The sequence below is a fragment of the Passer domesticus genome (genome assembly GCF_036417665.1).
Source record: "Passer domesticus isolate bPasDom1 chromosome 8 unlocalized genomic scaffold, bPasDom1.hap1 SUPER_8_unloc_1, whole genome shotgun sequence".
Lineage (NCBI taxonomy): Eukaryota > Metazoa > Chordata > Aves > Passeriformes > Passeridae > Passer > Passer domesticus.
This window is the reverse complement of record NW_026989900.1, coordinates 1,341,455-1,367,707: the sequence shown is the minus strand read 5'-3', so window position 1 is coordinate 1,367,707 and position 26,253 is coordinate 1,341,455. Positions and strand designations below refer to the sequence as shown.

General features: G+C 49.9%; 3 protein-coding genes and 2 long non-coding RNA genes across 5 annotated transcripts in view; 1 reads left to right on the top strand and 4 right to left on the bottom strand.

Annotated features, from left to right (window-relative positions):
- The window catches only part of LOC135291591 (zinc finger protein 239-like), a 208,789-nt gene that overhangs the window by 25,738 nt on the left and 156,798 nt on the right, over window positions 1-26,253 (bottom strand). The window lies entirely within an intron of this gene.
- Window positions 1-26,253, bottom strand: part of LOC135291570 (zinc finger and SCAN domain-containing protein 2-like) — a gene marked incomplete at its 5' end in the record, with an annotated part of 173,284 nt that overhangs the window by 11,552 nt on the left and 135,479 nt on the right. The gene's annotated exons all lie outside the window — the stretch shown is intronic.
- LOC135291613 (uncharacterized) lies at window positions 5,142-6,012 on the bottom strand. The gene is made up of 3 exons (XR_010354381.1): window positions 5,875-6,012; window positions 5,585-5,762; window positions 5,142-5,268 (listed from the first exon to the last, which is right to left on the bottom strand). It is a non-coding gene; the product is annotated as an uncharacterized LOC135291613 (long non-coding RNA).
- On the top strand, window positions 6,110-8,206 carry LOC135291624 (uncharacterized). Its single transcript, XR_010354392.1, has 2 exons — window positions 6,110-6,567; window positions 6,678-8,206. It is a non-coding gene; the product is annotated as an uncharacterized LOC135291624 (long non-coding RNA).
- LOC135291594 (olfactory receptor 14C36-like) lies at window positions 13,108-14,043 on the bottom strand. The gene has a single exon (XM_064405875.1). It carries the CDS (start codon window positions 14,041-14,043, stop codon window positions 13,111-13,113), a length of 933 nt encoding a protein of 310 aa, XP_064261945.1. The 3' UTR covers window positions 13,108-13,110.

The following is a 26,253-nucleotide window of genomic DNA, read 5'->3' as shown; positions in this document are numbered from 1 at the left end:
GCTAACTAGCTATCAGCTAACTACATGCTGTTTTTAGTATAACTATTCCACTTTCCCAGGCTATTTGCTCCACCACCTGTGTCTGTGCATTACTTCATCCGTGGGCCAAGGACACAGCTTAATTGGAATAGCAACTCCCTCATTTTCTATCTTGGTCAAATTAATCTCACTGTGAGCTTTAGCTCGGAGCTAGCTTGTTACAAAGCTTTCAACATTACCTGTTCTGGGGAAATGCAATCACTGCAAATTTTCTGCTAGGAACTGCTTGTGAACAAAGATGGAGCCTGAATGAGGGATCTGCCCTTGTGGAGGTGCCTTACACTGACACAAAGCTCTCTGTGCCTCTCCAGAGGGTTGTCACCCTACAGAAAGTTGTCACTTGAGGAATCTCCTGGCAGGGCAGGGAGGGGGATTTGACATCACAGCTGCGTGCCTGGGAAAAACGTCGAGGCAAATTCTTCTTTTCTGGCCAGGAAAGCCAGGGTGTGTGCCTGCTGTGTTCCACGAGGAGGAAATCAATTGCTGAGGGATTTCTGCTGGGAGATTTGTGCTTTATGAAATTCATGCCAGGGGCAGAGGACTGGGGAGCTGCCAACAATAGCACTGTCTTCCTCCCCTCTGCTGCTTTAATTGTTTGTAATGATGTAATAAATAGCACTGTTCTTCCCTGCAGCAAACATAGGCATGTGGCATTTTATTATCTTTATTAGGGCCCCTGTTTGGAATTTCTTTGCTGTATTTCCTTCTTTGCAGAATTGGTCCAAAACTTGGAGGAGTTGGTGTGAGAACTGGACTTTGTGCTGTCAACATTCTGAGTGTTGAGCCAGTGCTAAATCCGTGCAACTATATGGGAATGAAATAAATGACATGATTTAAACAAGGAAATGCTCCTGGCTTTGGCATTTTATCTGCACAAATGCACACTAGGAGAGGAAGAGCAAATCAGGTACAAGCTCCCCATACTTACAGAAGAATGAATGGAAGTAACTTCCTGTTTAGGCTGGAAATTAGGAGACCATTTGTACCCATCAGAAGGGTGTCGAACTGGAGCAGCTGCCTAGTGGCAACAGACAAGTGGAGAAGTGAAACCCCAAATTAAAGGCTTTGAGTGTGGAGTTTTTTGGATGTTGGGGTCTTCAGAAGTAGATCTTGAGTCCCACAGGCAATGCAGGCGGCTTGCCAGGGGAGCATCTCTGTCCTGTGACAGGGACCTGCTGCCCTGGTCCCACAGAGTGATTTGGGTGGTACCTGATGGCCCAGCAGAGTTTTGGGAAATGCCTCAATGTTTGCTGGATTTGAATGGCATTTGGGTCAAACTGAGTTTCTCCTCTGAGGGATGGAGTCTTGAGCTCTCAGAGGTTTTGCTTGAACACTTCTTTAATCTGTCCCCCACCCCAAAACCCCCAGCAGATCCCTGCTCCTCCCTCTCTGTGTCTCCCACAGCTGTGATCCTCAGAGCTTTTCCCTTACTCAAAAAAACCCTGGAAATTGGCTGGGTTTTATTCCCTCTTGGCGACAAATTGTCTCCTATTGTGCAGCTCAGGGGGAAGGAATCTCTTCCTCCCTTCAGTTTTCTGCAACAAAGTGTTTTGTTCCTCTTTGTTAAGAACTAGGAAGAAACACTTCTTTTTAAGCTGAGGGAGACCAATTCAATTCCCTTATCATTTTGAGCAAAATAACCAAGTTATTTATGTTGAAAGTCACTCCAAAATTTTGAAGAGACCTTTTTAGAAAATATTTCTCTTGGTGACTGATTATGAGTGGGTATGGGAAGAAACTCTTTGCCTTGAACCTCTCAAAGCAGTAATTTCTTCCCAAAGAGTAGATGTAATTTCATTTTCTGGGTGAAAAAAATTAAGTAGTAGTGGAGCAAATGGGCTTCAAGCTGATCTCCATTTGCTGTCAATGACTGAATTAAATGCACAGGGTTCCTATCAGCTCTGCCAGACAAAACATTGCTTTTGGGTTATTGGAGGTTTTGTTGGAAGTCTTTGTAGCATGAACAGTTCATGGACTTATCTCTGCTGGCTTCAGTCATTCCTGCTGTCCGTCATATCTTGCTATTATAAGGCAGCTCTTTTCATTATGTTGTCTTTTAATTCCGATATCTGAGCCTTTTTCTACTTCTAGTCCCAGTTTTCAGAAGGACAAACATTTCCTTATCTGTGAGTGTATTCAGTGGTGGCCACACAAGTGAAGGCAAGGAGCTGGCAGGTGATAATTTATGGAACTCTATAATGGGCAAAACTCAGCATTCAATTTCCATCTCCCTAGAAATCTCTATTTCTTTTCTTGTCTCTTGTGCTCTTTGTAGCTGCTCTGAGTTTAGTGCTTGGAAATGCAATTCTATGGATCCTAATTCTTTTGAGAGAGAATAATCTTGTACACAAAGCCAAATAAATTGAACTTTTCAATATTAGAGCAGTTTGACATCCAGGCTTGGGGACCTGGCAGTGGTTAGTGCCTGGCCAGCCTCAGAACACAGAGTTCATCTGATTTAGATGAAATTTCATTCACTGGAGACACAGTAAAATTGCCTCTTATTTGCTCAGCACTAAAAATCCGTCTGAAGCTGATTGCCAAGACTTGCTGCTGAGTGATGGGATTAACCCCTGCAGTGGCACCATGAAATGAGAGACTGGGAGAGGAATATTAAACAATGACATTTCCAACCATGTGCAGGCCCTGGTGTTCTGCTCTTGGCTTGGTGCTGTCAAAGGAGCTGCTTTTGATGGTTTTAGAGGCACTAATCTGGGCAGTGAAATGCACCTCAGGCACCAACTGCATCTCTGGTGTCTGCAAGTGCCTTTATCTCCCTTCATGCTCCTCAGAACCAAAATCCTGCAAGGACCAAGTGAATCTGAGACTTTGGAAAGGCCCAATCGTGACAGATCTTGGTGAGATTTGAGTCAGGAGATGGAAGCAGCAGCAGCAGGTGCTGTAATCTTCATCCTTGCGCTCTCCTGCATGCTGGTGCAGTGTGAAGGCAGCAGGGATTCCATAAAGCACCTTCTGTAGCTCCTGAGGGAAAACCAGTGGCAAGTTCTTTTATTTCTTAGAGTTTCAGGCATGTGTTGTGTGGCTGTGCTGCCCCCCAGGGCCAGGCTCTGCCACTCTCTGCTCCAGCTGGTGCTTCCAAACTGTCCTCTGTGATTTTTATTTGCAAACCACCTCTCTGACCAGCTTCCACTTTGCTTTAAAAATTCAGCACCACGTTTGTGGCTGAACAGGTCCCAGAGCTGGGGAGGAGGATTTGAGATGCAATTTGCATGACAGAGTTGTTACAATGGGGAAAATGTCACATCCCTCCTGTGCCTGGAGCTGCTAATCTTGTTCTGAACACTGAAAACCTCTTCAGCTGCTCTCATTATACCTCAATTTGATTACTGCTTTGATTTCACACCTCTTTCATGCAGGCTTTTCCTCTCTCCTTAGCTGGAATTGTCAGGCCTGAGGAGAGAAATTTTGTTGAGCCTTGGGACAGTTCCCATCTATCCCTGCTCCTAAAGCTGCTTTGAATTATCTTGGGAACCTGAGCATGAGATAGACTGTCAGGACTTTAGTGAGAGGAAAAGTAAGGCACAGAGGCCAAAGTGTAAATGCAGAGTCTGGGGACTCTGTTGTGGGGATCTGGGCCCTGCAAACATATGTTTTTCCTTGTGAATGGCTGATTCCTTCTGTATCTCCTCGTGAAATTCTGAGCACCAGGGCTGGTGCTGGAACTGCAGCACGTCCCCACGGAGCTTTGTGGGACCCAGTGGGAATCATTGATTTGCTGCTTTTGATGAAAAGTTGTGACATGAACCTCAGTGTCAGGGAAGTGTCAGGTTAATGCTGCTGCTGTCAGACAGTGCCCACACACCATGTTACGAGGCAGCTCTGGAGAAGATGAAGAAAAACCAGGATTAAATCCCATGTGCTACTGAGTTCTATCAGAAACTGCTTAGAGTGAAGTCTGTGAAGTGACTGGGGAGAGCTGGGTGAAAGGGACAGCTCTGAGAAGTGTGTGGTACATCAGGGATGTCCTAATACTGATCTTTGCACAGAGATGAGAAAGTATCAGTTAGCATGGCCTGAATGTCTGGTTCTGGAAATTCTGCATTGCACAAGATGTGCTGAGCTCATCTGGCTCTGAAATATCATCTCTGCACCTTAGCCAGGAACAGCATCAGAGTTCTGAACAGATTCATCAAAATCAGTCATAAGCCAGAAGCAAAACCTTGACAATACACGTGTGGCAGATGAGGAGACTAAAAGCTCCCATTATTATTCTTCCAGAATGAATTCAGCAATAAAAATTTCTCTCTCTTGGCATTAAAATACTTTAGTTTCAGCTCTGCCCCAGACTATCAGTGTCAAGTATTTCTCTGGGTGCTTGGGGGTAGGTTCTCCCCCTGGAGCTCTCTGCAGGTTGGTGCTAATGCCAGATGTTGCCTCAGGTTCAGATGTTTTGCTGCCTGAGCAGAGTGTGCAGAACAGGGATTACAAGCACTGACATTTGCTGTGCTAGAAAGTGCAAGGGACACATTTGTGCCAATTAATGCCACACCTTTAACTAGGAGGATCAATTATTCTTGTGCTCAGCAGAGTCTGGGGAGAGAGGGGGTTTCCAAAGGAAATGTTGGTCCCTGTAGGGCTGAGGCTCCCTCCAGGCTGGCTCCAGCCCCTCAGGGTGCCCAGGAGCAGGGCTTGCCCACAGCCCAGTGCTCCCTCCTTAGCCCTGGGGCTGCCCAGGGAAGAGCCATGGCTGAGGCTCTGCAGGAGCACACAGGCTCAGCCCTGCTCCAACATGGGATCCATGGGCCAGGGCACGCTGGGCTTTGCTCCTACAGCTCCCAAGTGTGTCCAGAGAAACTGCAAGCAGAGGCTCACCTCTGTCAGGGGAACCCCTCTGTGCACAGGGACCCCCATTCCTGGGGAGGCTGTGCCAGGGACCTCCAGCCCTAGGAACCTGGAGAAAGTGGAAACTACAACTTTGCAAAATGCTGCCTGTGCCTGAAGCAAATGCAAGGAGAACTGGGGTGTGAAAAATAAAATTTGTTTATTACAGAAGAACAGCAGCAAAAATAGAGAACATATTTACATTGTAAGAATATTTGTAACAACAACAATCGATAGAACATATATACATAAAAACCTATCTAACAAAATTATATGAAACGTATTTACAGAAGACAAACAACATAAAACCTATATCCTAAAGACAACATCAAAGTGTAAAACGTATGTAGAAAAAGGTGGCATCTCCCTCCATGATGTCCATCGCACCTGGAAGAAAAGCAAATGCCACGGTCATTCCAGTCAGGCACAGAGGGCTCTTGCATGTGCCCCCAGGCTGGCACAGCTGGCCCAGCAGCAGGACTCTGCTACCAGAACTGAGCCTGGCTGGGTCTGGCATGGAGCTTGTGTGGAGCAAAGCAGGCACAGGACAGGCTGCGGATGGCCACCAGAATCCAGTGCCCTGGGTACAATGTCCCTGAGCAGGGAGCACCCAGCCCAGCCCCAGCCTGGCAGCAGGAGACCCACTCTGCCTGTCCTGCTGCTGGCATTGCTCTTCATGCCAAGATCATGGCCTCTTCCTCACCTTTTTAATCAATGTCCATGTCCTCAATGGACTCTTCCATATCCAATTCCATCTCCTCTTCCACAACCACCTCCACCTCCATCTCCTCTTCTCCAGTGTCTGCTCCCTCCGTCTCCATGTCCTCCACTCTATCAATCTCTATATCCACCTCCATCTCCTCTTCTCCATCTGGGACAGCCTGCAGAAGTAGCAAAACCTCAGAGTGGGCTCCCTGTCCCACTCCATGCCCACAGAGCTCCAGCCCACCCGGGCAGGTGGGGAGTGTCCACCTCCATGGAATGGCACCAGACCTTCCCCAGAACAAAGCGGAGCATCCTGCAGGGCTGGATGATGAAATCCAGGCACTAAGGATCTTTCAGGACTGAGGAAAGGTGACAAGCAGAGTGGGCAGGAGCAAGGTGCAGAGCGTGCGAACACAGCAGCCAAGGGTTGTGTTGTGCCCTTTGCTGGGCGCTGGACGTTCCAGCTGGAGCGTGGGCTGTGACATCACAGTTCCCAGGCTCCATCTGAAGTGGACAGTGGGGACCATGGAATGATGGAGTCCCTGAATGGTTTGGCTTGGAAGGGGCCTGAAGAACAACATCTTGTTCCAAGCTGAGCAGTCTTCCCCCAGAGCAGGCTGCTCAGAGCCCTGTTCCCAAGGATGGGGCATGCACAGCCTCTGTGCACAGCCTGGGCCAGTGCCCCACCACCCCCAGTGGAAAAGAGCAGCTTCCTTAGATGCAGCTTCATTCAACCTGCTGCAGTTGAAAGCCAATCCCCCCTTGTCCTGTCAGCACAGGCCCTGTTGAACACTCTGTCCCCTTCTTTCCTGCGGGACCCTTCCAGTCCTGCACAGCCACAGGGAGGTCTCCCAGTGTCTCCTCTCTCCAGGCTGAGCATCCCCAGCCCCACTTGCCCAGCAGTCAGTCACATCAGGGCGAGTCAAGGCTGCAGGGTAGCAAATAGCATCAGGAACTGAGAGATGCTAGCTTTAGACCCAGGTTTGCCTCTAAATGTACAAAATTAATAACAGTGGAGAGGAAGATGGTGGGACACTGGTTCTGTTCTAACTGGTGATTTCTTTTTCTTCTTTTCTGTCATGCTGCCCCAGGTTTTTCTGTTTGAAAGGAAGCTTGGCACAATGTCCATTGTCTTCTCCATTTGTGAAAGACCAAGCGGAGTCTGGGGAGGCTGATATGCAGAGCAAAACCTGAAAATATTCTAGTGATCCTGAGCCTGGGGGATGCAGCTAAACCCAGCCAAAAGGAATTTCTGAAAAGCTGATCCTGGTTTACATTATCTTGAGTTTGGCTTTGCCAACTTCACCAGTCATTATGAAAAACCAAAAAAAAACTCAAACCAAATCAGACAAAAACCCAGTCAATTAAACAAACAAACCCATGCAGCAAACCAATCAAACAAATAGATAAAAAACGCCAAATAAAACCAAAGGAAATGAAGAGTTAGTATTAGTTGTGAGGAGAGCACAGCAGGCAAATGGCTGCTTCCCACAGGATCACCATCAAAAGCCACATAGAACAGCTGCTCCAAAATATACCCAACAGGAGAAAAAGAAAAAGTGATGCATGGCAACTTTGGGGGCAGCTCCACATTCAGGTGAAGGATGAGCACGCAGTGGTACAGATCCAGCATTGCCCACCCTCCAGGCTGCTGTTTGCTCCTGGTGAAAGCCCCTTGCAGGACTGTGGCCCCTCTCAGTGCAGTGTCAGTCATTCGCAGAGCTCTCAGCTGAGCCACTGGCATTTCCAGAGTGACATCCAGTGGGATACCCTTTTCGGTTTGTCTCCTAATGCCACAGGGGTCCTAAACAGTATATGCCATCCCATTTTTGTTCCGTTGATATTGACTGCTTGGTTTTATTTTGTCAGCAGTTCTATTCATTATGAATTGGAATATGATGAAAAAACTAAGGAAGTTAGCACCTATAATTAGTGCACAGAGCTTAACTGATGCGGCAGTTCATTTAATGCTTGCTAGGAAAGAACTAGAAAGATTTAATGAACCAAACTGGTAAAAAAAGAAATGGGGGATTTGTAATAAGTAGTAATACATTTGTTCATTAATTAAATCAATAGCTAAATAACTATATGTTATAAAACAATAGTTAAATAGCCAAAAAAACTTCTTGTGCAGATACATATGGTTGCTGGTTTACTATAGTGCTTTGGGAATTCCATTGTAAAGTTATGCCTTGTGAAAGGAAAGTAATGAGAAGCAGCTGTAATAACAATCCTTAAACTCGCTAGAATTGCTTAGCTTGCAGAAAGTGTATAGTACTAGTAAGAATTGCTTAGCTTGCAGAAAAGTGTATAGTGTTCTGTACAGATATGCCTTATAAGGCATAAGTTCACTCAGCGTTCACAAAGAGGAAGACTAAGGGGGACTAAGCCTTCATCCCACGACCACCAGAAGGCAGAAAAAGACCCCCTAGCAACTGAATGAGCAAGTGCAGAAGACAGATCACGTCATCCCTAAACCCGGAGAAGAAGGCAATAAAAGGTGGACTCAGGGGATAGGAATTTTGTGAGCCAAAGTGGAGCAGAGACTCCGGGCCGCCCAGCGCTGTCCTTGCTTATTCTTGCTTGCAAAAATAATAAAGATAATTATTTGATCCTTAAATTCAGTGGACTTGTTTATCCCACTGCCCAGACCCTAAACTGCCCCAAATGTGCCCCAGAAATGTCTCTAGGGACCCCAAAGTGGCCCCTTTTACCCTGTGCGTGAAAATAATAAAAAAATATGTCAAAAGATCTAAAAATAGCACTAATTAGCATTAAGAAGGAGAAATAAATGGCCAATAGTGGTCAATGATTTAATGAAAGGAATTCTTTTATTTAAAACCAATGACAAATAATTTTTTGATTGCTAAAAATGTATTCAATTTTTCACATAAATATCAAAGGTAATAGAAATATACAGTAATACTAATATAAATTAAAAAACTATAATTATAATTTTATAAATTAATCAATCTTATTTATTTTAAAAATGCATACTTTTTTATGTTTTGGGATGTCAGTCCCAGGTGGGCCATTTCAGACATGGTGAGGCTGGGGTGAGGAGCAGGTTGTCCAAAACTGGTCAGCCTGCAAGGGGCTTGTTCCTCTCCATGCCCAGATCTCCTGGGGAGACATTCCGCATCAAGATCATCTGGGGAATCGTTCTTTCACCTCTTTTCTGAACTGAAAAATAAAAACCCACAAACGTGATTAAAACCAAACATCATGCTGTCGGTGCACTTTGAAATCTCCCTCCTTAACAGAACTCCAGACTGACTCCAAGCAGCTTCACAAGCCCTGGAGGCTTGGAGGACAATTGAAGGAAGACAAAGAGCTCCTGAGGGCTTTCTGTGTTTTAATCAGCCCCATGGTGGATTTGGGGCTGGGTCCAGGAGCCTCAGGCACTGAGAGAAGGATGAAGAAGCTGCTCAAGGAGTCAGAAGCAAAACTCCAAGTGCCTTGGAGCATGGCTGGGCCCCAGTGAGGGCAGGGAGTGCCAAAGGCTCCCCCGGACTGGTGAGAGCAGATCCTTGAGGCCAGGAGTGCAGGGAGCCCAAGGCTCTGGGCAGGGAACTGCAATGCTGAGCAAGGCCTGGGCTGGCTGGGGGAAGCAGAAAGGCCAAGCCCTGAGCCCAGCCTGGGCCGGCAGGGCCTGTCCCTCACGGGTGGCTCGGGGCTCTCTGTGGGGCAGGGGGATGTGAGGGGCAGCAAGGACAAATGCCATCAACCTGCAGCCCCTGCCAGCCTGGCCAGGTAGGCCGAGGGAGAGCCAAAGTGCAGCCCCTGCCAGGAAAGTTCCTGCTGTGGGGCCTCCAGAGGCGCTGCCCGAGCCCAGGGCACAAAGGCCTGGGTGCCTGTGGCCCTGCCAGCCCTGCCCAGCCCTCGGCCATCTGTCCTGCAGGCTGTGCCCGCTGTGCGTGCTGCTCCTGTGCCCTGGCCGGCTGCACTCGCCCCTCTCGCTGTGCCCCAGCATTTCTCAGCCAGCGTTTCTGTGCCCTCCCTGGGCTCCCTGCACCCAGCGCTGCCGGCTCCTGGCACACAGAGCCGGCCGTGGCCCAGCCTCACGCTGCCACACCTCGAGCACCACAATTCTACCCTGGCAGGGACTTTGCTTTCTCCTCAGCTCCAGCCTGAACCTTCCAAGCTGCACTTTGGGGATGTTTCCTGCAATTCCCACTCCCAAGGAAAGCTCTGTCTCCTGCTGTTCATGAACAGAGAAGGGCTGGTGGGAGATGGGCTGGTCAGAGGCTGTTTGGGGCACAGTCACCATGAAATTATGAGTTGTTTCAATATTGTGTGAAAGAAGGAGGGGCATCAATAAATTTTCTGCCCTGGACTTTTAAGGGCAGCGTTTGGCCTATTGAGGATGCAGTTTTGGGGAGTACCAAATCAGGTATTCATTTTTTAAAGATAAACAGCTCATAAAAACGAGTTCCAGGAAGGATGGAAACACTTCAAAAAAGAAATCTTGAAGGAGCAAGAGTAGGCTGTCCCTTTGTGCAGAAAGATGACCCAGAGGGGGAAATGACTGTCATGGCTAGGCATGGAGCTTTTGCAGGAATTTAGGGGTTACAAAGAGGGTGCAGCATCTTTGGACATAGGGGCAGGTAAATCAAGAAATGTTTAAGGTTGTTGTTAGTTTGTGCAGAAAGAAAATTAGACAAATGAAAGCTCAATTAGGACTTAACTTGGATACTTCTGTGAAGGATAATAAAAATGTTTTTATAAGCACATTCATGGCAAAAGGAGGGGTAAGGACAACCTGCATTGCTTATTGTGGGAGATATGGTTACCAAAGATGAAGAATGGGCTGAGGTACTTCACCCCTTCTTTGCCTCAGTTTTCAACAATAAGACAGGCTATCCTCAGGACAAGTGTTCTCCTGAGCTGGTAGATGGGCACAGGGAGCAGAACAGCCCCCTGGAATCCAGGAGGAAGGAGCTGGGGACCTGCTGAGCCACTCAGGTGCTCACAGGTGCCTCTGGGAGCAGATGGGATCCATCCTAGAGGGATGATGGAGCTGGTGGATGATCTCCCCAAGCTGCTCTCCATCATTTACTATCAGTCCTAGCTCAGCAGGGAGGTCTCAGAAGAGTGGAGGTGCCAATGTGAGCCCATCCCCAAGAAGGGCTGGAAGGAGGATCTGGGGAACTCCAGGCCTGTCAGCCTGACCTGGGTGCCTGGCAAGGTTATAGAACAGATCACCTTGAGTGCCATCACAGGGCACCTACAGGATGGCCGAGGGATCAGAGCCAGCCAGCGTGGATTTCAATATCTGCATTGATAGTCTACATGAGGGCATTGAGTGCACCATCAGCAAATTTGCAGATGACACCAAGCTGGGTGTGAGTGTGGATGTGATGGAGGAGAGGAGGGCTCTGCACAAGGCCCTGGACAGGCTGGATCCAGGGCCCAAATCCAACAAGGTGAGGTTTAACAAGACCAAGTGCCAGCTCCTGATCTTTGGCCACAACAACCCATGCAGCACTACAGGCTGGGGACAGAGTGGCTGGAGAGCAGCCAAGCAGAAAAGGACCTGCAGGGACTGATGGACAGCAGGCTGGACATGAGCCAGCAGTGTGTCCAGGTGGGCAAGAACGCCAATGGCTCCTGGCCTGGATCAGGAATGGTATGGCCAGCGGAGCAGGACAGTGATTCTTATCCTGTTCTCAGCACAGGCTGGGCGGCACCTCCAGTGTTATATTTAGTTCTGGGCCCCCAATTTATGAAGGACATGGAGGGGCTGGAGCATGTCCAGAGAAGGGCAACAAGGCTGGTAAGGGGTCTGAAGCACAAGAGCTGTTACGAACGGCTGAGGGAGCTGGGGTTGTTTATCCTGGAGAAGAGGAGGCTCAGGGAAGTCAAGTCAGTGTCAGGACACAGGTTGGACTTGATTATCTCCAAGGTCTTTTCCAACCTTGCTGATTCTGGGATTCTCTGAAACCACCCTTGGGGCAGGTGCAGGATGAGCCCTGGGCCTCCTCTGCAGAAGCTCCAGCAGCCCAGGTGCCTCAGCTTCTCCTCCTAGGCCCAAAGCCCATCCTGTCAGTCCTGCAGAGCCTCTGCAGCTCCTCCTCATTGCCCAGAACAGGGAGCCCCACAGGCAGACACAGAAGCCCAGATGTGCCCCCCTGGCCTGGGGTGCCTCTGGCAAGGGAGCAGCACCAGGCACTGCAGGAGTGTGCAGACAATTCCTGCAGCACTTGGAGGATGATCCTGCTCCCCAAGGGATGTTCCCATGGTGCCAAGTCAGGAACTGGAATGGGGAGTGGGGCCAGAGAGGAAAGGGCAAACAGGGATGGGCTGTTTGCAGGGGAGGGAACAGGGCTGGGCAACAGGAAGAAATTTGTAGAAGGAAAAGTAAAGGAAGCAAAGGTGAAGCCAAGGAAATGCTGAGGGCAGTTTGGGGATGGCTGCCAGTCAGCCATGGCTCTGAGCAACAGGGTCTGCAGTGGCACAGGAAACTCCCAGCTGATGGGAACAAACTTTCAGGCTGACTGCAGAGGCCAGGACAAAGCTGAGTGCTTTCCCTGGTGTCCCCCAGCCCTTGCTGGCCCCAGGGGCTGATGGCATTTGTGCTCCCTCAGGTTCATGTCCCCACAGCACCAGCGTGGGTGTGCTCCTGCCTGCCCTGTGCAATGCAAACAGGGGCTCCTGAGCCAGTGCTGCCGTGGCTGTGCCTGCAAGGATGCGGCACCTGTGTGAGCTGGGGGAGAGGCCAGGGCTGCAGAGGGGGGATGTTGTTGGCAGCTCCATCAGGACGCTCTGGGACGCTGCCCTGGGCTGTGCAGCACACTGGGGATGGATCAGCCCCTGCTCTGCTACTCCTTCCCGTCTCCCCCAGGGCCCTTGCAGAGCCCCAGCCATGCTGTTTGCCCCCAGCCTGCCCACGGCCAGCCTGGGGCTGCTCACCCTGGGGCTTTTCTGTGCTGAGCATTGGCCTGGCCGTGTTCTTGAGAGAGCCTGGGCAAGGAGCCTGGAGCCCCCAGGGCCTGGCCTGAGGCGTCAGCGCTGCCCCAGCAGTGCCCATGGCCTGTCCCTGCTGCAGCCCCGGCACTGCCACCCCCAGGACTGTGCCCGGCCCCGAGAGCACTCAGGCCCTGCAGCAACACTAGGGCCACCAGGGCAGCGGGGCAGGGCCACGGCAGCAGCACTGGCAACACCAAGTGCTGCTGCTGCTGCTGGGCACAGCTGCTGGGCCAGCACTGATCTGCCCCAGCTCTGCACACAGACACTGCTGCTGCAGCTCCAGAGAAGGCAACAAAAGGGCATCGCTGCAGAAAACTCTGCTGGAAGATCCTTTATTTCCTTTAAAGCGACCGAGAGCACAGCCCCTCGTTCTCACAGTCTGTGGCCATAGGGAAGGTGGAGAGAAACAACATGAAAAAGGGCACAAACAATGACATTTCTTTGTGGACGCGATTAAAAATCTAAACAAAGGGAAAAGAACTTGCAAAACGAAACCAAAAAGAAGTATCAAAGATGACATTTATTAGAAATGATTTCTCAAAATTAGCCAGCACTTTAATGTTTCTGAAAGCATCCAGTCATCAGCCTCCACACTGCAGCCTTGAGCTCCTGGTTCCTCAGGCTGTAGATGAGGGGGTTCAGGGCTGGAGACACCACCGAGTACAGAACTGACAGGGCCAGATCCAGGGATGGGGAAGATATGGAGGGGGGCTTCAGGTAGGCAAACATAGCAGTGCTGATGAACAGGGAGATCACAGCCAGGTGTGGGAGGCAGGTGGAAAAGGCTCTGTGCCGTCCCTGCTCAGAGGGGATCCTCAGCACAGCCCTGAAGATCTGCACATAGGAGAAAACAATGAACATAAAACAACCGAATCCTAAAAATGCACTAGCAGGAAGAAACCCAAATTCCCTGAGGTAGGAATTTGAACAGGAGAGCTTGAGGATCTGGGGCACTTCACAGAAGAAGTGACCCAGGGCATTGCCATGGCACAGGGGCAGGGAAAATGTATTGGCTGTGAGCAGCAGAGCATTGAGAAAGGCACTGGCCCAGGCAGCTGCTGCCATGTGGGCACAAGCTCTGCTGCCCAGGAGGGTCCCATAGTGCAGGGGTTTGCAGATGGACACGTAGCGGTCGTAGCACATGATGGTCAGGAGGCAAAACTCTGCTGTGATAAAGAAGAGAAAGAAAAAGAGCTGAGCAGCACATCCTGTGTAGGAGATGGTCGTGGTGTTCCAGAGGGAATTGTGCATGGCTTTGGGGACAGTGGTGCAGATGGAGCCCAGGTCGCTGAGGGCCAGGTTGAGCAGGAAGAAGAACATGGGCGTGTGCAGGTGGTGGCTGCAGGCTACGGCGCTGATGATGAGGCCGTTGCCCAGGAGGGCAGCCAGGGAGATGCCCAGCAAGAGGCAGAAGTGCAGGAGCTGCAGCTGCCGCGTGTCTGCCAATGCCAGCAGGAGGAAGTGGCTGATGGAGCTGCTGTTGGGCATTTCCTGGGGCTGCACATGGGGACCTGTTCATAGAGAAAATGGAAGTGACATGTTAGAGGGGATGCCTGCAATCAAAATCAAGGCCATTTCCCATACCCCCTTCTCTTTAACACACAGGGCATGCTTCTGTGTTTAAGACTTCTGAGACTTTCTTTTGAAGCTTGTCCTCATGTCTCTCCTAGTATTCTTGGATATCAGAAACCCTCAGCATTTCAGCTGCACTCAGGGAGAACAGAACAAGTTCTGTGAGGCAAAGTGGTGAGTGGAGAGTGAGGGGAGATGGTCTGTCATTCTGACCTGTTCAGATTTTCTCTGGGCATTAACCTTTCTCAGCTCTGGGGTGATCACCTTCCCATGCTTCCCCTAAAATGTCACCAGGTACTGCTGAGAGCAGATGGATCCACCACAGCCCACCTCCACATGTGTAGCCAAGGACTCACTTTACTCATTTCACCAACCCAGCAGCATTTTCAGTGTCAGAACACCACTGCCTTTCCCCATCAATCCTATAACTCAGAGATGCTCTAGGACAGGTTTGCATCCTGGATTGAAGCTCCCAGCTTGGACTGAAATCTCAGGGAGACTTCCAAGTGTCCTTATGCTGGCACTGGATGAAGGGAGATGCAGCTCCTTCCCTGGCTGCACTGACAGCATTGCCCAGAGCCAGGCACTGGGCACAGCATCACCCTGAGCCAGCTGTGCCCCCTCCCAGAGCCCCCAGGGCCGGGCAGCTGCTCCCAGCCCTGTGCTCTGCAGAGGGAACTGGGCCCGGGGCTGCAGAGCTGCTCCACGGCTCTGCTGCAGCTCTGCCTGCACAGGAGGGGCTTCACGCCTTGGAGCCCCAGCCCTGAGGGCAGAGGCTTGGCTGGGGGACAGGAGGGAGGGGGCTTGTTCAGAGGGAGGGGCTGCACTGGAGGGGATCCTGTGGACATCTCTAAACTCTCCCTGCCACAGCATTGCTGGCTTTTGTTTCCTCTCTATGCTTGATCTTCTCTCTGCTTCCTGGAGATTTTCCTCCTGCAGGTGTTTCCCTGGGCCTGATCTCTCCCTGCCAGCACTCACAGACCCCAAATCTCTGTGCCCTCTCCTTGGCCTGACAGAACCCTGCCTGTCTGCAGGGCACTGGTGGGGGCAGAGTCTGTTTGCAGCTTGGAGAAAGGACAGCTCAGACTGAGCCTGATGGGTCCAGCAAAGGTGATGCTGGTGTTGTCCATGGACAGAGTGGCTGAAGGAACATTATGGATCTGTTGTGAACCTACTGATCACTAAAAGTAACAGTTTGGATGTCTCAAGCACTTGTCAAAATTCATAACTAATATTTAATTAATGATTCATAATAATTCAATAATTCATAACTCATAATATAATTCATAATAAACCTTTAATATTGATCTCCCTTTTCTTCCATTCTCTAATAGTATGAAACTGAATGCAAAGTCTCAAGAAATTTCCTCATATTTATCAAAATCCTTGTCCTGGAAATATTCTGTGACTGATAAGAAGCCCCCAGCATGTCAGAGATTCAGGAGCAATTCACCTCCCCTGCAGCAGAAATACTCAGAGTTGTACTCACAGGGTCTGCAGGCATTGGGATGTTCCAGCTTTAGGAGATGGCTCCAGGAGCTGCAGCTGCATTGTCCTGCAGCCAGAGGTTCCTGTGCCAAGGGCTGGCAGTGATTCTGCCCCAGGCACTTCTCAGCACCTTCCCAGCCCTGACTGATTGAAGCTCTCTGTGCCTCTGGGCTGTGCCCGGACTGGCTGCAGGCAGTGCCCCAGCCCTGCTGGGCTGGCAGAAGAGCTGCTCATCAAGAGAAATGTGCTTTTGAAGCTCTTCTTGCTTACCAGGAGCTGCCTCTGTGCCAGGAGCCCAGCCCAGCTCAGCAGCACAGACACAGCACAAGGACTTTAATGACCCTCTGGGGCTTTGTGCTCAGGCCCTGAACATCAGTCCCTGAGAGGCAGCTGAAGAAACCTCTCCACAACTCCAAGGCAGAATCCAACTCCAAACTTTCTTGGACTTTTAATGGGTCCCACTGAGGGACACGACTGAGAAAGTGTCCCCAGGCCCCAGGCAGTGCAGAGAACTGGAGGCACTGATGCCAGGTGGGGACAAAGAGAAGCCAAGTCTTGGTGGCCTGGGGCACAGCAGCAGGGTCTGTGCCAGCAAGGGCAGGGAGGAGACACCTTGTCCTGAGGCTCTGGGGCCTCCTGGCACAGCCCCAGCCTAGCTGGGCACTGTCAGCCCCTTGTCCTGCCCTCAGCATCCCTCCCTAGCCCACATCCCAGTGGCCTCAAGGATCTGCTGGAAGGAATCCCTGGGGAGCCTTGCTCAGGAATGGCCCTGGGGGCTCCTGAATGCTCCCAGGGACTGCAGGTTTTTTTCCAAGAATTTTGGGTTTTACTTTTGCCTTGGAGTCTCTGAGAGTTTTGTGCAATCATGGCCTCCAATTATCTGCTGTAATTAGTCCCTGGAGAGGCTTTGTCAGTAACAACACTCAGTGGGGCTCATTAATACTTCAAGGTACTTCAGTTATTTTAAGGTACTCGATGTTTCCCTTTTGATGCAGATTCTGTGAGAGGTTTGTGCAATCATGGCCCCAATTATCTGCTTTAACAAGTCCCTTGAGATCTTTGTACTGACACTCTGTGGGGCTCATTAATACTTTGAGGTACTCAAGGTTTTTAAATTACTTTGGATTTTCCTTTTCACACCAAGTCTTTGAGAATTTTTTGTGCCATCCTGGCTCCCAATTCTCTCCTCCAACGAGTCCATGAGGAGCCTGTGTTGGGATGGAACTCAGTGGGACCCATTCATGCCTTGACACACTTTGAGGTTTTCTTCTGACTTGGACTCCTGGACAGGTTTGTACAATCTCCTCTCAGGTCCTGAGGTTCCAGGGCTCAGCTCTAAATGCACCATGGGGCTTGTTAGCATCAAGCAAGTCCTGCTAAACCATGGCTCTGCCTTGATTTACCTCCACTCTACTGCAGTTCATTAGGAGGGTTTACTTTTTCAGTTATGGAGAAATATTTCAAAGAGCTTCTAGCAAGTATGTATTCCTATTTTAAAGGGTGTCTTTTATTGCTGTTCTTATTACACAAGAGGTGATTGCAGCATTCAGTGACTGATATTGATCCAGCAGGGACTCTCCTAAGGAGCTCTGGCCTGCTCAGAGAAGCTGTGCCATGAGGTCTGATGCAGCGTGGACAACCTTGCTCCACATTCCCCAAGCCCATTTTGTCTCTCCTCACTCACCTGGGACCTGCTTTGCTCAGAGAACTGGCTGTACACAGCCAAAGAGGGTACAGTTTCTTTTATATTTTGAAGCAATCTAAAACTCCTGAGTTTCCCCATTGAAAACAGACATCCTCCTCAAGTGTGTGCCAAGCCCAAGCTGCCACCAAGGAGGTTCCCCTTCCCTAAGGCAGAACCCTGCAAGGAATATTTTAGACACACAGGAAGTTCTGCAATAAACACAAATCCAGAGTTTGCTCAGGGCAGAATTAGACCAACTCCTGAAGGACAGACCAGCTTTGAACTCCTTGCAGCTGAAAGCTCTGAGTTGGGAGGTGTGGGAGAGACCCAAGAGTGAGGGAAGGGAAATGCAGAGCACCCAGCAAGTGCTTCTGTGCAGACAGGCTGTGGGGAAGGGCACTTCAGACCTGCCCTGGGCCAGCTGTGAGGGTGGATCATCATCCCAGTCTGCACTGGGCCATTGCAAGACACTGTTGGATGGACACTGTACCGACCCCAGCGCGCCAGCCCCTTGCTCAGGGCTGCTGTCACTGCCCAGGGCCAGAGGGGATCCCTTGCTGGGGGCTTGTGCCATGGCCACCTGCCCTGTGCCGCGCTGGCTGCTCAGGCACCAGGAACCAGCAGCAAAGGGCACTGCCAGGGCCAAAGGCCAGCTCAGCCAGACAGAAAGGGGCAGTGCTGGCACTGTTTCCATGGCAGCCCTCACTGGGGGTGACACCTGGGTCACCTGTCCTGGCAGCTGCCATGGAAAGCCCTGGCAGGGACTGAGGGCACAGACACTGGCACTGAGACACTGCTGGGCCGCGTGCTGAGCACAGGGCTGAGCACACAGAGATGGTTTTGTTCTTGCTGAGCTGCAACAGAGCCAAGGCCTGTCCTGCCCCTCCTCCAGCCACCCTGGGCAGGGGCTGGGGCTGTGGGGAGCTTGGCAGGGGACACAGCCAGGACAGGTGACCCCAACTGACCCCAGGGATACCCCAGACCACAGGACATCGTGTTCAGTGTATGAAGTGGGGGGAACAAGGAACACAGGGGGAATGTTGGAGTGAGGGTTTTTGCCTTCCCAGGTAACTCTTAGGCAACAAGGGGCCCTGTTTCACCACTGGGCAGGGTCAGTACCAAAGACACAGACACCAACTTAAGGAATACTGTCATTTATATAATACACAGCTGCAAAGAATTACAAAAGGATAATCTCAGCAAAGCACATAATCATTAGCAAAGAATTACAAAAGAAGCTCAGCAATCCATCCAGTCATTACTACCAAAGATTGCCTGCAGTGATTAAAGAAAGGTCCATCACCAGTTACCCTCAGACTTTACCATCACCCAGATCCACACATCAGCTGGGGCAGACAAGGACTGCAGAGCCACTCCCAGACACTGGGAATTCCTGCAGGTGCCTCCACCTTTGCAGGCAACCAGGCTCCAAGCCTTCTGTGAAAGGACACAGCTTTTACACTGTCAAACAAACAAGCTGACATCACTGCTAGTGTGAGAACATCTGGTTTCATTCTCCTGTTTGGTTTCTCCCAAAGCCTGGCCAGGACTCAAGGAGGAATCAAGGGAGTTGACTTTGATCCTTCAGCCCCAAACAAGGCCAGATGGGGCCTTGTCTGGTTTCTGAATACAGAAAGAGAAATCCATGTTTTATCGAGGAACACACCCACTGATCATGTTGTTAATAATGCTTTGTTAGTGAGTGGATACAAATATAACATTTGGTTGGAAGGTTCATCTAGAGATGAACTTTGCCTCAGGGCCTGTTCAGGCCTTGATCCCAGCCTGTTCAGGCCTTGCTACTTGGATGGGCCCTGAGAGCTACAATGAACTACAACCTTCATAACCATTCTTTCAATAACACAGTTTAGATTTAGATATTAGGCATAAAGGCATCTCCCCTTGTGCTTCAAATAAGTGCTGTTACATTTCATTACTCAGAGCTATTCACATTCCTTTTCAAACATGCCTAAAGAGTTGCTACTATTCTCCCTTATTTATCAAATGCCTCTCTTTCCTTGAGACTGTCTCTTTTAAGACAAGTCTCAATATTCCACTTTCCAGCACAAAGCGTCACAACAACTCAAACATGGAATGTTAGAGTGCACACCAAGTGCACACACTGCAATGATGACAGACACTGCCACAAATGCATTTCACTGCAGCCTCCAGTTTGGCAGCCCTGAAGCCAATCCCACCAAGAAGAATTTTCTTCTTTCTGCCACTCTTCTCCTGCTCTTTCTGTCAAGGTGATTGCTGACTGTTGGCCTTCAAACCCATCACTGACAGCAGTGCAACATTCCTGTGCCATGAAAGCCCAGGCTCCTCCTTGGCCAGCAAGCAGATAATCCAAGGCCATGCGGTTCTGTGGAGTCCCCATTTGTGTTTGTTGGAGCCCATAGGATGTGCTACTGGACATTTTAACAGCATCATTTGCTACTTCTTCTAATAATCCAGCCAGTCAACTACACAGTACAGGGCAGCACACATGGAGCACAGGATGAACCAGAATCTTTTGCTTTCTGAAACCCAAGGCACGCCTTGGGAGGAAAATGTTCTCTAGGCTCCAGGTCTTCCTTGTGGTTGTTGCTGAAGGAGCCTAAATGGTGGCCCTGCAGCCAGGAGTGGGGTAACACTGACACCGACCAGCTCCAGCAGCCCAAATTCTACTGACATGGGGAGTGATGGTAAAGCACAAAAATCCCCTCACACTGTGGCCTCTGTAACTAGAACAGGCTTCGGTTTCTCCTGAAGGGAAATCTTAGTGAATCCTGTCAAACGGACCATTGTATTCCTGTGTTTTCTTGAACTGTCCCTTCACTGACAGTTACGAGTCAGAGCCCATGGACAGAATTCTGGCCACCCCACAGGGTGAGCCCTCCAAGGGAACCCCATTCCTCCCAACTTCAGCTGAGAACATACCCAGCAATTACTGACATGGAGTACTTTGGCTACCCTGATCTTGAAATTGCAAGAACTGATCATTAAATTTTGATGACTAATCCCTTGGTGAAACACTGGAGGTGTTTGTGGCAAACAAAGATTCTGGCTGATTATCAAGGTACAACTTACAGACATCAACAGTACTTTAGTGGCACTGTTCTTAATTTTTTCTAAATCTCATTCGAGATAGGAACAAAAATTGTGTTGTCCATGGAGGTGGTGCCTTTTTAATTCCAGAAGAATGCCCCCAAGTCCTTTGCTGTTCAGCTTTACCATGTTGTCTGTGGCTAACAAGGCTTGGTGGGGCCCTTTCCCCTTTGGCTGGAAGGGGGCCGGGTCCCAGTCCGTGAGGGCACCCCGGCTCCTGGACGGAATTTTTGTGCAAGTCCCTCGGTGTCACAGCAGCCTCCACATGGAGCCTTGTGGATCAGAGCATTTTCCAAAGGGGCCATTGGGCCAAACAAGGAGATTTGGTCTGGCAGGATGTGTAAAACAGTATCCTGTAATACCTACTTGTTCTCACACAGAATACTTGGCTGCAGGGACATATTCCCATTGTTCCTGCCCAGGTTTCAGGATTCAATATTATCTTTCCCAGGAGCTGTTCCTTCAGCTGCCTTGGGAGGGCCTTTTGGCCTCTGGGCCCACACTCTGGCTCCATTATTAGGACTGCTGGATCCAAACCCTTTATCTCCACAAATGGTAATGACTGGAGGTGGATCTCCATTTTTCACAATCGTGCTTAAAATTGCAACATTAATAATTGTGCTACCCTGTTATGGGGTTGACTAATCCAGTCTTACTGACAATTGTTTAACAGAATTACTGTAATTTCTCCTTTATATTCAGCATCAATTCCTCCTTTCCTCCTCCCATGACATGAACACTTTGCAAGGCCAAGCTCCAAGCAAGTAGTTACCAAACCAAAGTGTCCTGGAGGAATCTGAATTCCTGTCTCAGTATTGATAGCTTTCATTTGCTTTGGATTTATCCTCATTAATTCCAATGCATGAAGGTCCAACCCTGCAGCCTCTGGGCTGGCCCTGCCAGGGGCCATCACACCCAGAACAATTTCCCAGGCAGTCCAAGCCTCACTGCCCATGGTTGTAGGTGCAAATTGGGTGCAGCCGTGCACAGCCAGGGGTTTCTATTTCTTCAGTGGGCCATTGTTAAGGGCATGGAGCACATCTGGGAGATGGGTTCTCCATGGGGACAGGTTCCCATCTCCTCATTTTTCCAAATGCTCTTTTAACAACCCCTTCACCCGTTCAGCAAATCCTGCAGCTTGAGGATAGTCTGGTACATGAAAAACCCTGCAGTCTTAATCACAGTGTTTTTCACAGTAACAGACAAAGCACTCTGCATCACAGTATCAGCAAACCCTGTAAAAATAGACAATTTTATCCCCTCCTCCTTTTTTCATTGTATACAATCTCACAAAGTTTACCTCTGACATTAGGGTCCTGGCCAATTCTTTTCTGTAGAGTGTTTAATGTTACATCCCTGGGCAGCCAAAGCTACCAAATTAGTATTGTCAGCACTATTTCACATTATTACTATTTTATACGTAGATATAGATATTGATATAGAAATATAGATATAGCTAGACAAGTATAGACATACATATAAAATATATATATATAAATATATATATTAAGGTCTTATTATACTATAAATATGTACATAGTTATTTATTATATTAATATTTCACTTGCACAAATGCATCGGAGCTCAAAATTAAAACCTTCTTCTCTTGCTCCATGTGGGAGCATTCCAACAAGAATTGTTCCTTCTGAAGGTGCTGTTTCCAAGGTACTGTTAACAAATCCATCCTCATCTGCCCAAACCCACAAGTTCTTTCCCTTTTCTGTATGCAATTTTTGGATGCATTTTAAGACATCCAGGAGTTCAGATTCTTTTTAACCAATTGCCCCACTGCTCACACAGTGCTGCGACCTCAGCCCACTCCAGAGCCAGCCAACTCCAGGGAAGGGCTTCCCATCTGGGAATTTCTGATGGCACTGATCCCTCACATTTACATTTAACAAGTGACATTTTGTTGTGATCTGGCCAGACTCTACCAGTTTTGTTTTACCAGTGGGCAGGGTCAGCACCAAGACACAGTCTCCAACTGAAGGAGTCAGTGTCATTTACTGCAGCTGAAAGCAGCAAAGGATCACAAAAGGAGCAGCTCAGCAATGCACCCAACCATCACCACCAAAGATTGCCTACAGTGATTAAGAAAGATCTAGCATCATTTACCCTCAGGCTTTACCATCCCCAGATCCACAGAGCAGCTGGGGGAAGCTGTCCCAGCCAAGGGCTGCAGAGCCACTCCTGGACACTGGGAATTTCTGCAGGTGCCTCCAGCCACAGGTGAGGCTCCAACCTCGCTGTGAGAGGGCCCAGCTCTGACAGTGCTCAATGAACAAACTGACAGCACTTCTAGTGCAGGAACATCTGGTTTCATCCTTCTCTTGGGTCCCTCCCAAAGCCTGGCCAGGGCTCAAGGAGGAACCAAGGGAGGTGACTTTGATCCTTCAGCCCCAAACAAGGCCAGATGTCAGATTTCATGGCCTTGTCTGCCTTGCAAATACAGAAAGATCAATACATGTTTTACTAATGAGTGGCTACATCTATCACAGTGCTAATGACCATGCATATTTCATCAGTGAACAGATACAAAGATAACCTTTGGTTGGAAGGTTCATCCAGAGGCCACCTTTGGCTCAGGGCCTGCTGTTCAGGCCTCACTCAGGGCTGTTGTCCAGGCCTTGGCACCTCAGGGACGTGGTTTAGTGCTGGGCTTGGCACTGCTGTGTGACCAGCTCGACTGGGTGAGCTCAGAGGTCTTTTCCAACAGAAAGGATTCTGTGATTCCATGATTCTATCTGCTGAATTCAGCTAGGTCCATGTTAGTAGCACTCATTTGCTCAGAAAGTCCCCTCTTGCTCAGCTCTTGTGGCCTGAGGCTTCAACTCCTTCAGCTGCTGGTGCTAAGCTGCTCATGCTGAACGAGACAACTCGGAGAGAAGAACACATTTCATCCAATTCCTTCTGGGACACAGAGAGGGGAGAGTATGGAAACAGGAGCATTGTTTGGTATGGCCTCCTCTCTGTCCTTCATGCCTTTCAGCACTTTGAACCAGCCAAGAGCTTTCTCCAAGAGTGCAGTGAAGCTGCTGTTCCTGTCCCAGGTATGGCTCTCTCCAGTCTCTGACCTTGCCTGGTTTTGTCCCTCTTGCTGTGCCCTCTGTTCCCCCAGGGCTCAGTGGCTGCTGCCCAGGACTGTGGGACTGGCACAGATCCAGTGGTTGAGATTCTCCTTGCTGTGGCCTTGGAGCTGCCTGGTCACAGCAGCCTTTTCCATCTGGAAGCTCCTCATGGACAGGGAGTCCCCAGCTCTGTTCCTTGCACAACCTCTAGGAGCCCAGGGCTGCCATCTCAAGTCCCTGCTGGCACTGGGGGCTCCCAGGTGCCTCAGGCTGCTGTGACACCGCTGCACATGGGAGGGAAGAGTGGCAGGGGCTGTGCTGAAAGTCAGCTCCATCTGCTGCTGCTGCTGCTGCTGCTGTGGGGTCATTTGTCCAGCCCTGCCCCAGAGTCAGGGATCAGATCCAGGCCCTGCTGCTGCTCCCTCAGGATCAGTCCCAGTTTGGGTGTTGCTGTCAGGGCCAGCAGGAGCGGTGGCTGGAGCAGCAGGTGCTGACAGTGCCCCAAGCCCTGGGGCTGGAGGGGTCCCTGGGCTGGGCTGGGAGGGAGCTGCCCCTTGTTCTCCCTCTGCCCCAAGCAAAGCTGGGCCGGGCACAAGTGGGGCAGCACAGCCACCAGGGAGCCTGCGAGTCTCTTCCAGCCCTGGCTGCTCAGAGTTTGGGCCTTGGAGCCTCAGGTGGCCAAAGGCAGCTGCTCCTGGTCCCTCTGGGGGTGCCCCCATGTTCAGTAGTGCTGCTCCATCAGTCTGTGCCCAGCAATGGGGAAAAGCCTCAGCCCTGCAGGGCCAGGAGCTGCCGGGCTCTGCCTGAGCAGCTCAGCCAGCAGGAAGGGAGCTGCTCCACATGGGAACCAGGAGCAAAGGGCTGCAGCACCTCGTGCTGGGGCAGAGCCCGAATTCTGAGAGGGAATAACGGAGTTATTCATGTGCATTGGTGTGTCAGCACTGCCGGTGCTGTGCCTGCAAACACAGAGTTCGAGATCTGCAAAAGAATTCTGCAGCTCTTGACTGGATCAGCATGTCAGCAGTGCTGAACTCCAGCACAGTCCAAATGAAACACTTCAGACCTCTGCTCCTATCTGCTAGATTTTTTTATTCAGGGTATCCAGAGAAAAGGAAACAGAGGAGGAGCCGACATTTTCATTGTTTGTCAGAAATGTTTCTCATTTTGCTGTACATTCCTTTTGTAGGACGAGTTCTCTGTTAAAAACACTGGACAAAAAAGAAAATAAAAAAACATGAAAGATAAAAACAAAAAACAAATGTGTAGTGAAAATCTTCTCTAACTTTGGATTAAGAGGTAACTGATCTTTTTAAAAAGAGAACACAGTTACTCTGTAAATGTTCTGATGGCATGGATCCATATTACTGACCTCAGCATCACTTTTTTAAAAGATTCTTGGTTTTGTTTGCAATATTATGTTATTTTAAATTGTGATTGAATCAATAGGAAATTGAAAGATTTATTATGCATTTATGCATTACTGTGTCTTGAGTGTAAAAATATTGCAGTTTGAAATTTGGATTTAAAGTGTTGCAAATGAAAGTTATAAATCCCAATGGATTGTGTGACAGCAGCTTTTCCTAGAGGATGTGCAGCACTCCAAGGACTTCATCAGTGGGGTTGGGTGTACTTGGATCTTTGTCCTGTGCCACTCTGAGATGTCATGGAATGGAACTTCACCTGCCACCAGCCCAGGTCACCCTCTGCCACCAAAGCTCCTTGGACCTTGTGCCCCCAGGCAGGCACAAAGTGTTTGTGCTGCTCCCCCTTTTGCACAAACCCACAGAGAGCTGGGATTTTTCCAAGTCTCATGTCTGCATTGGGCCATATTCCTAGAGAAGCAGCAGCCCATCCCGATGAATATGGTGAGTTATATGGATGGTTGTGAGCTCTATTTCTGGCGTAAAAATCCTGAAACTGCTTCTGAATGCTGCTCCTTCAGCTCTTGGACATCTCACACAGAGCTGGGGAAAAAATCCCCTGGTCTCTGGCTAAAGGGTGGGTTATGCCAAAGTTAGAGCTCTGTGCGAAGTCTCTATCCATCCCTATCCTATTAATATACCAATATGTGGGGGTGTGCATGGATGTGTCTTGTACACAAAGGAAGGAGTGTGCAAGCAACGTGACTGACACTTTCACTGTCCGTGTTCATCCCATACCCATGGGTACAGAGACATTATGGAAACCCTGGCACACACAGAGCATTCTCTCCATGGATACAGAGACATCCAAGAGCCCCTGGCACACACAGACCTTTCTGTCCCTGGATACAGAGACATCCAAGAGCCCCTGGCACACACAGAGCCTTCTGTCCCTGGATACAGAGACATCCAAGAGCCCCTGGCACACACAGACCCTTCTGTCCCTGGATACAGAGACATCCAAGAGCCCTGGCACACACAGACCCTTCTGTCTCTGGAGGACGGAGCGCTGTGGGTGGGGGTGGTTGGTGGGCAGCGAGCCCCGGACAGCAGGCCAGACCCGGCTCCAGCCCTGCCAGGCCCTGCCAAGGCTCAGTGCCAGCTCCTCTGGAATGGGACAGCCTTTCAGCTTTGTCTCTGCCCAGAGGGGCAGTGCTGGCCTGGCAGCACAGGTTGTTTTCCCCTCAGGCTGCAGGAGATGAGAACACAACACTTGCCAGCACTCAGTGCCAGGCACAGCTCCGGGTGCTCCCCATGAACCTCAGCTCTGGGAGCACTGTCTGCCCCAAGCTCCAGGGGCTGCAGTGGGAGCCCGGCTGGGCTCTGCCCTGGGGTCATCCTGCAGGGACAGTTGGAAACAGGGAGCATTCAGCTG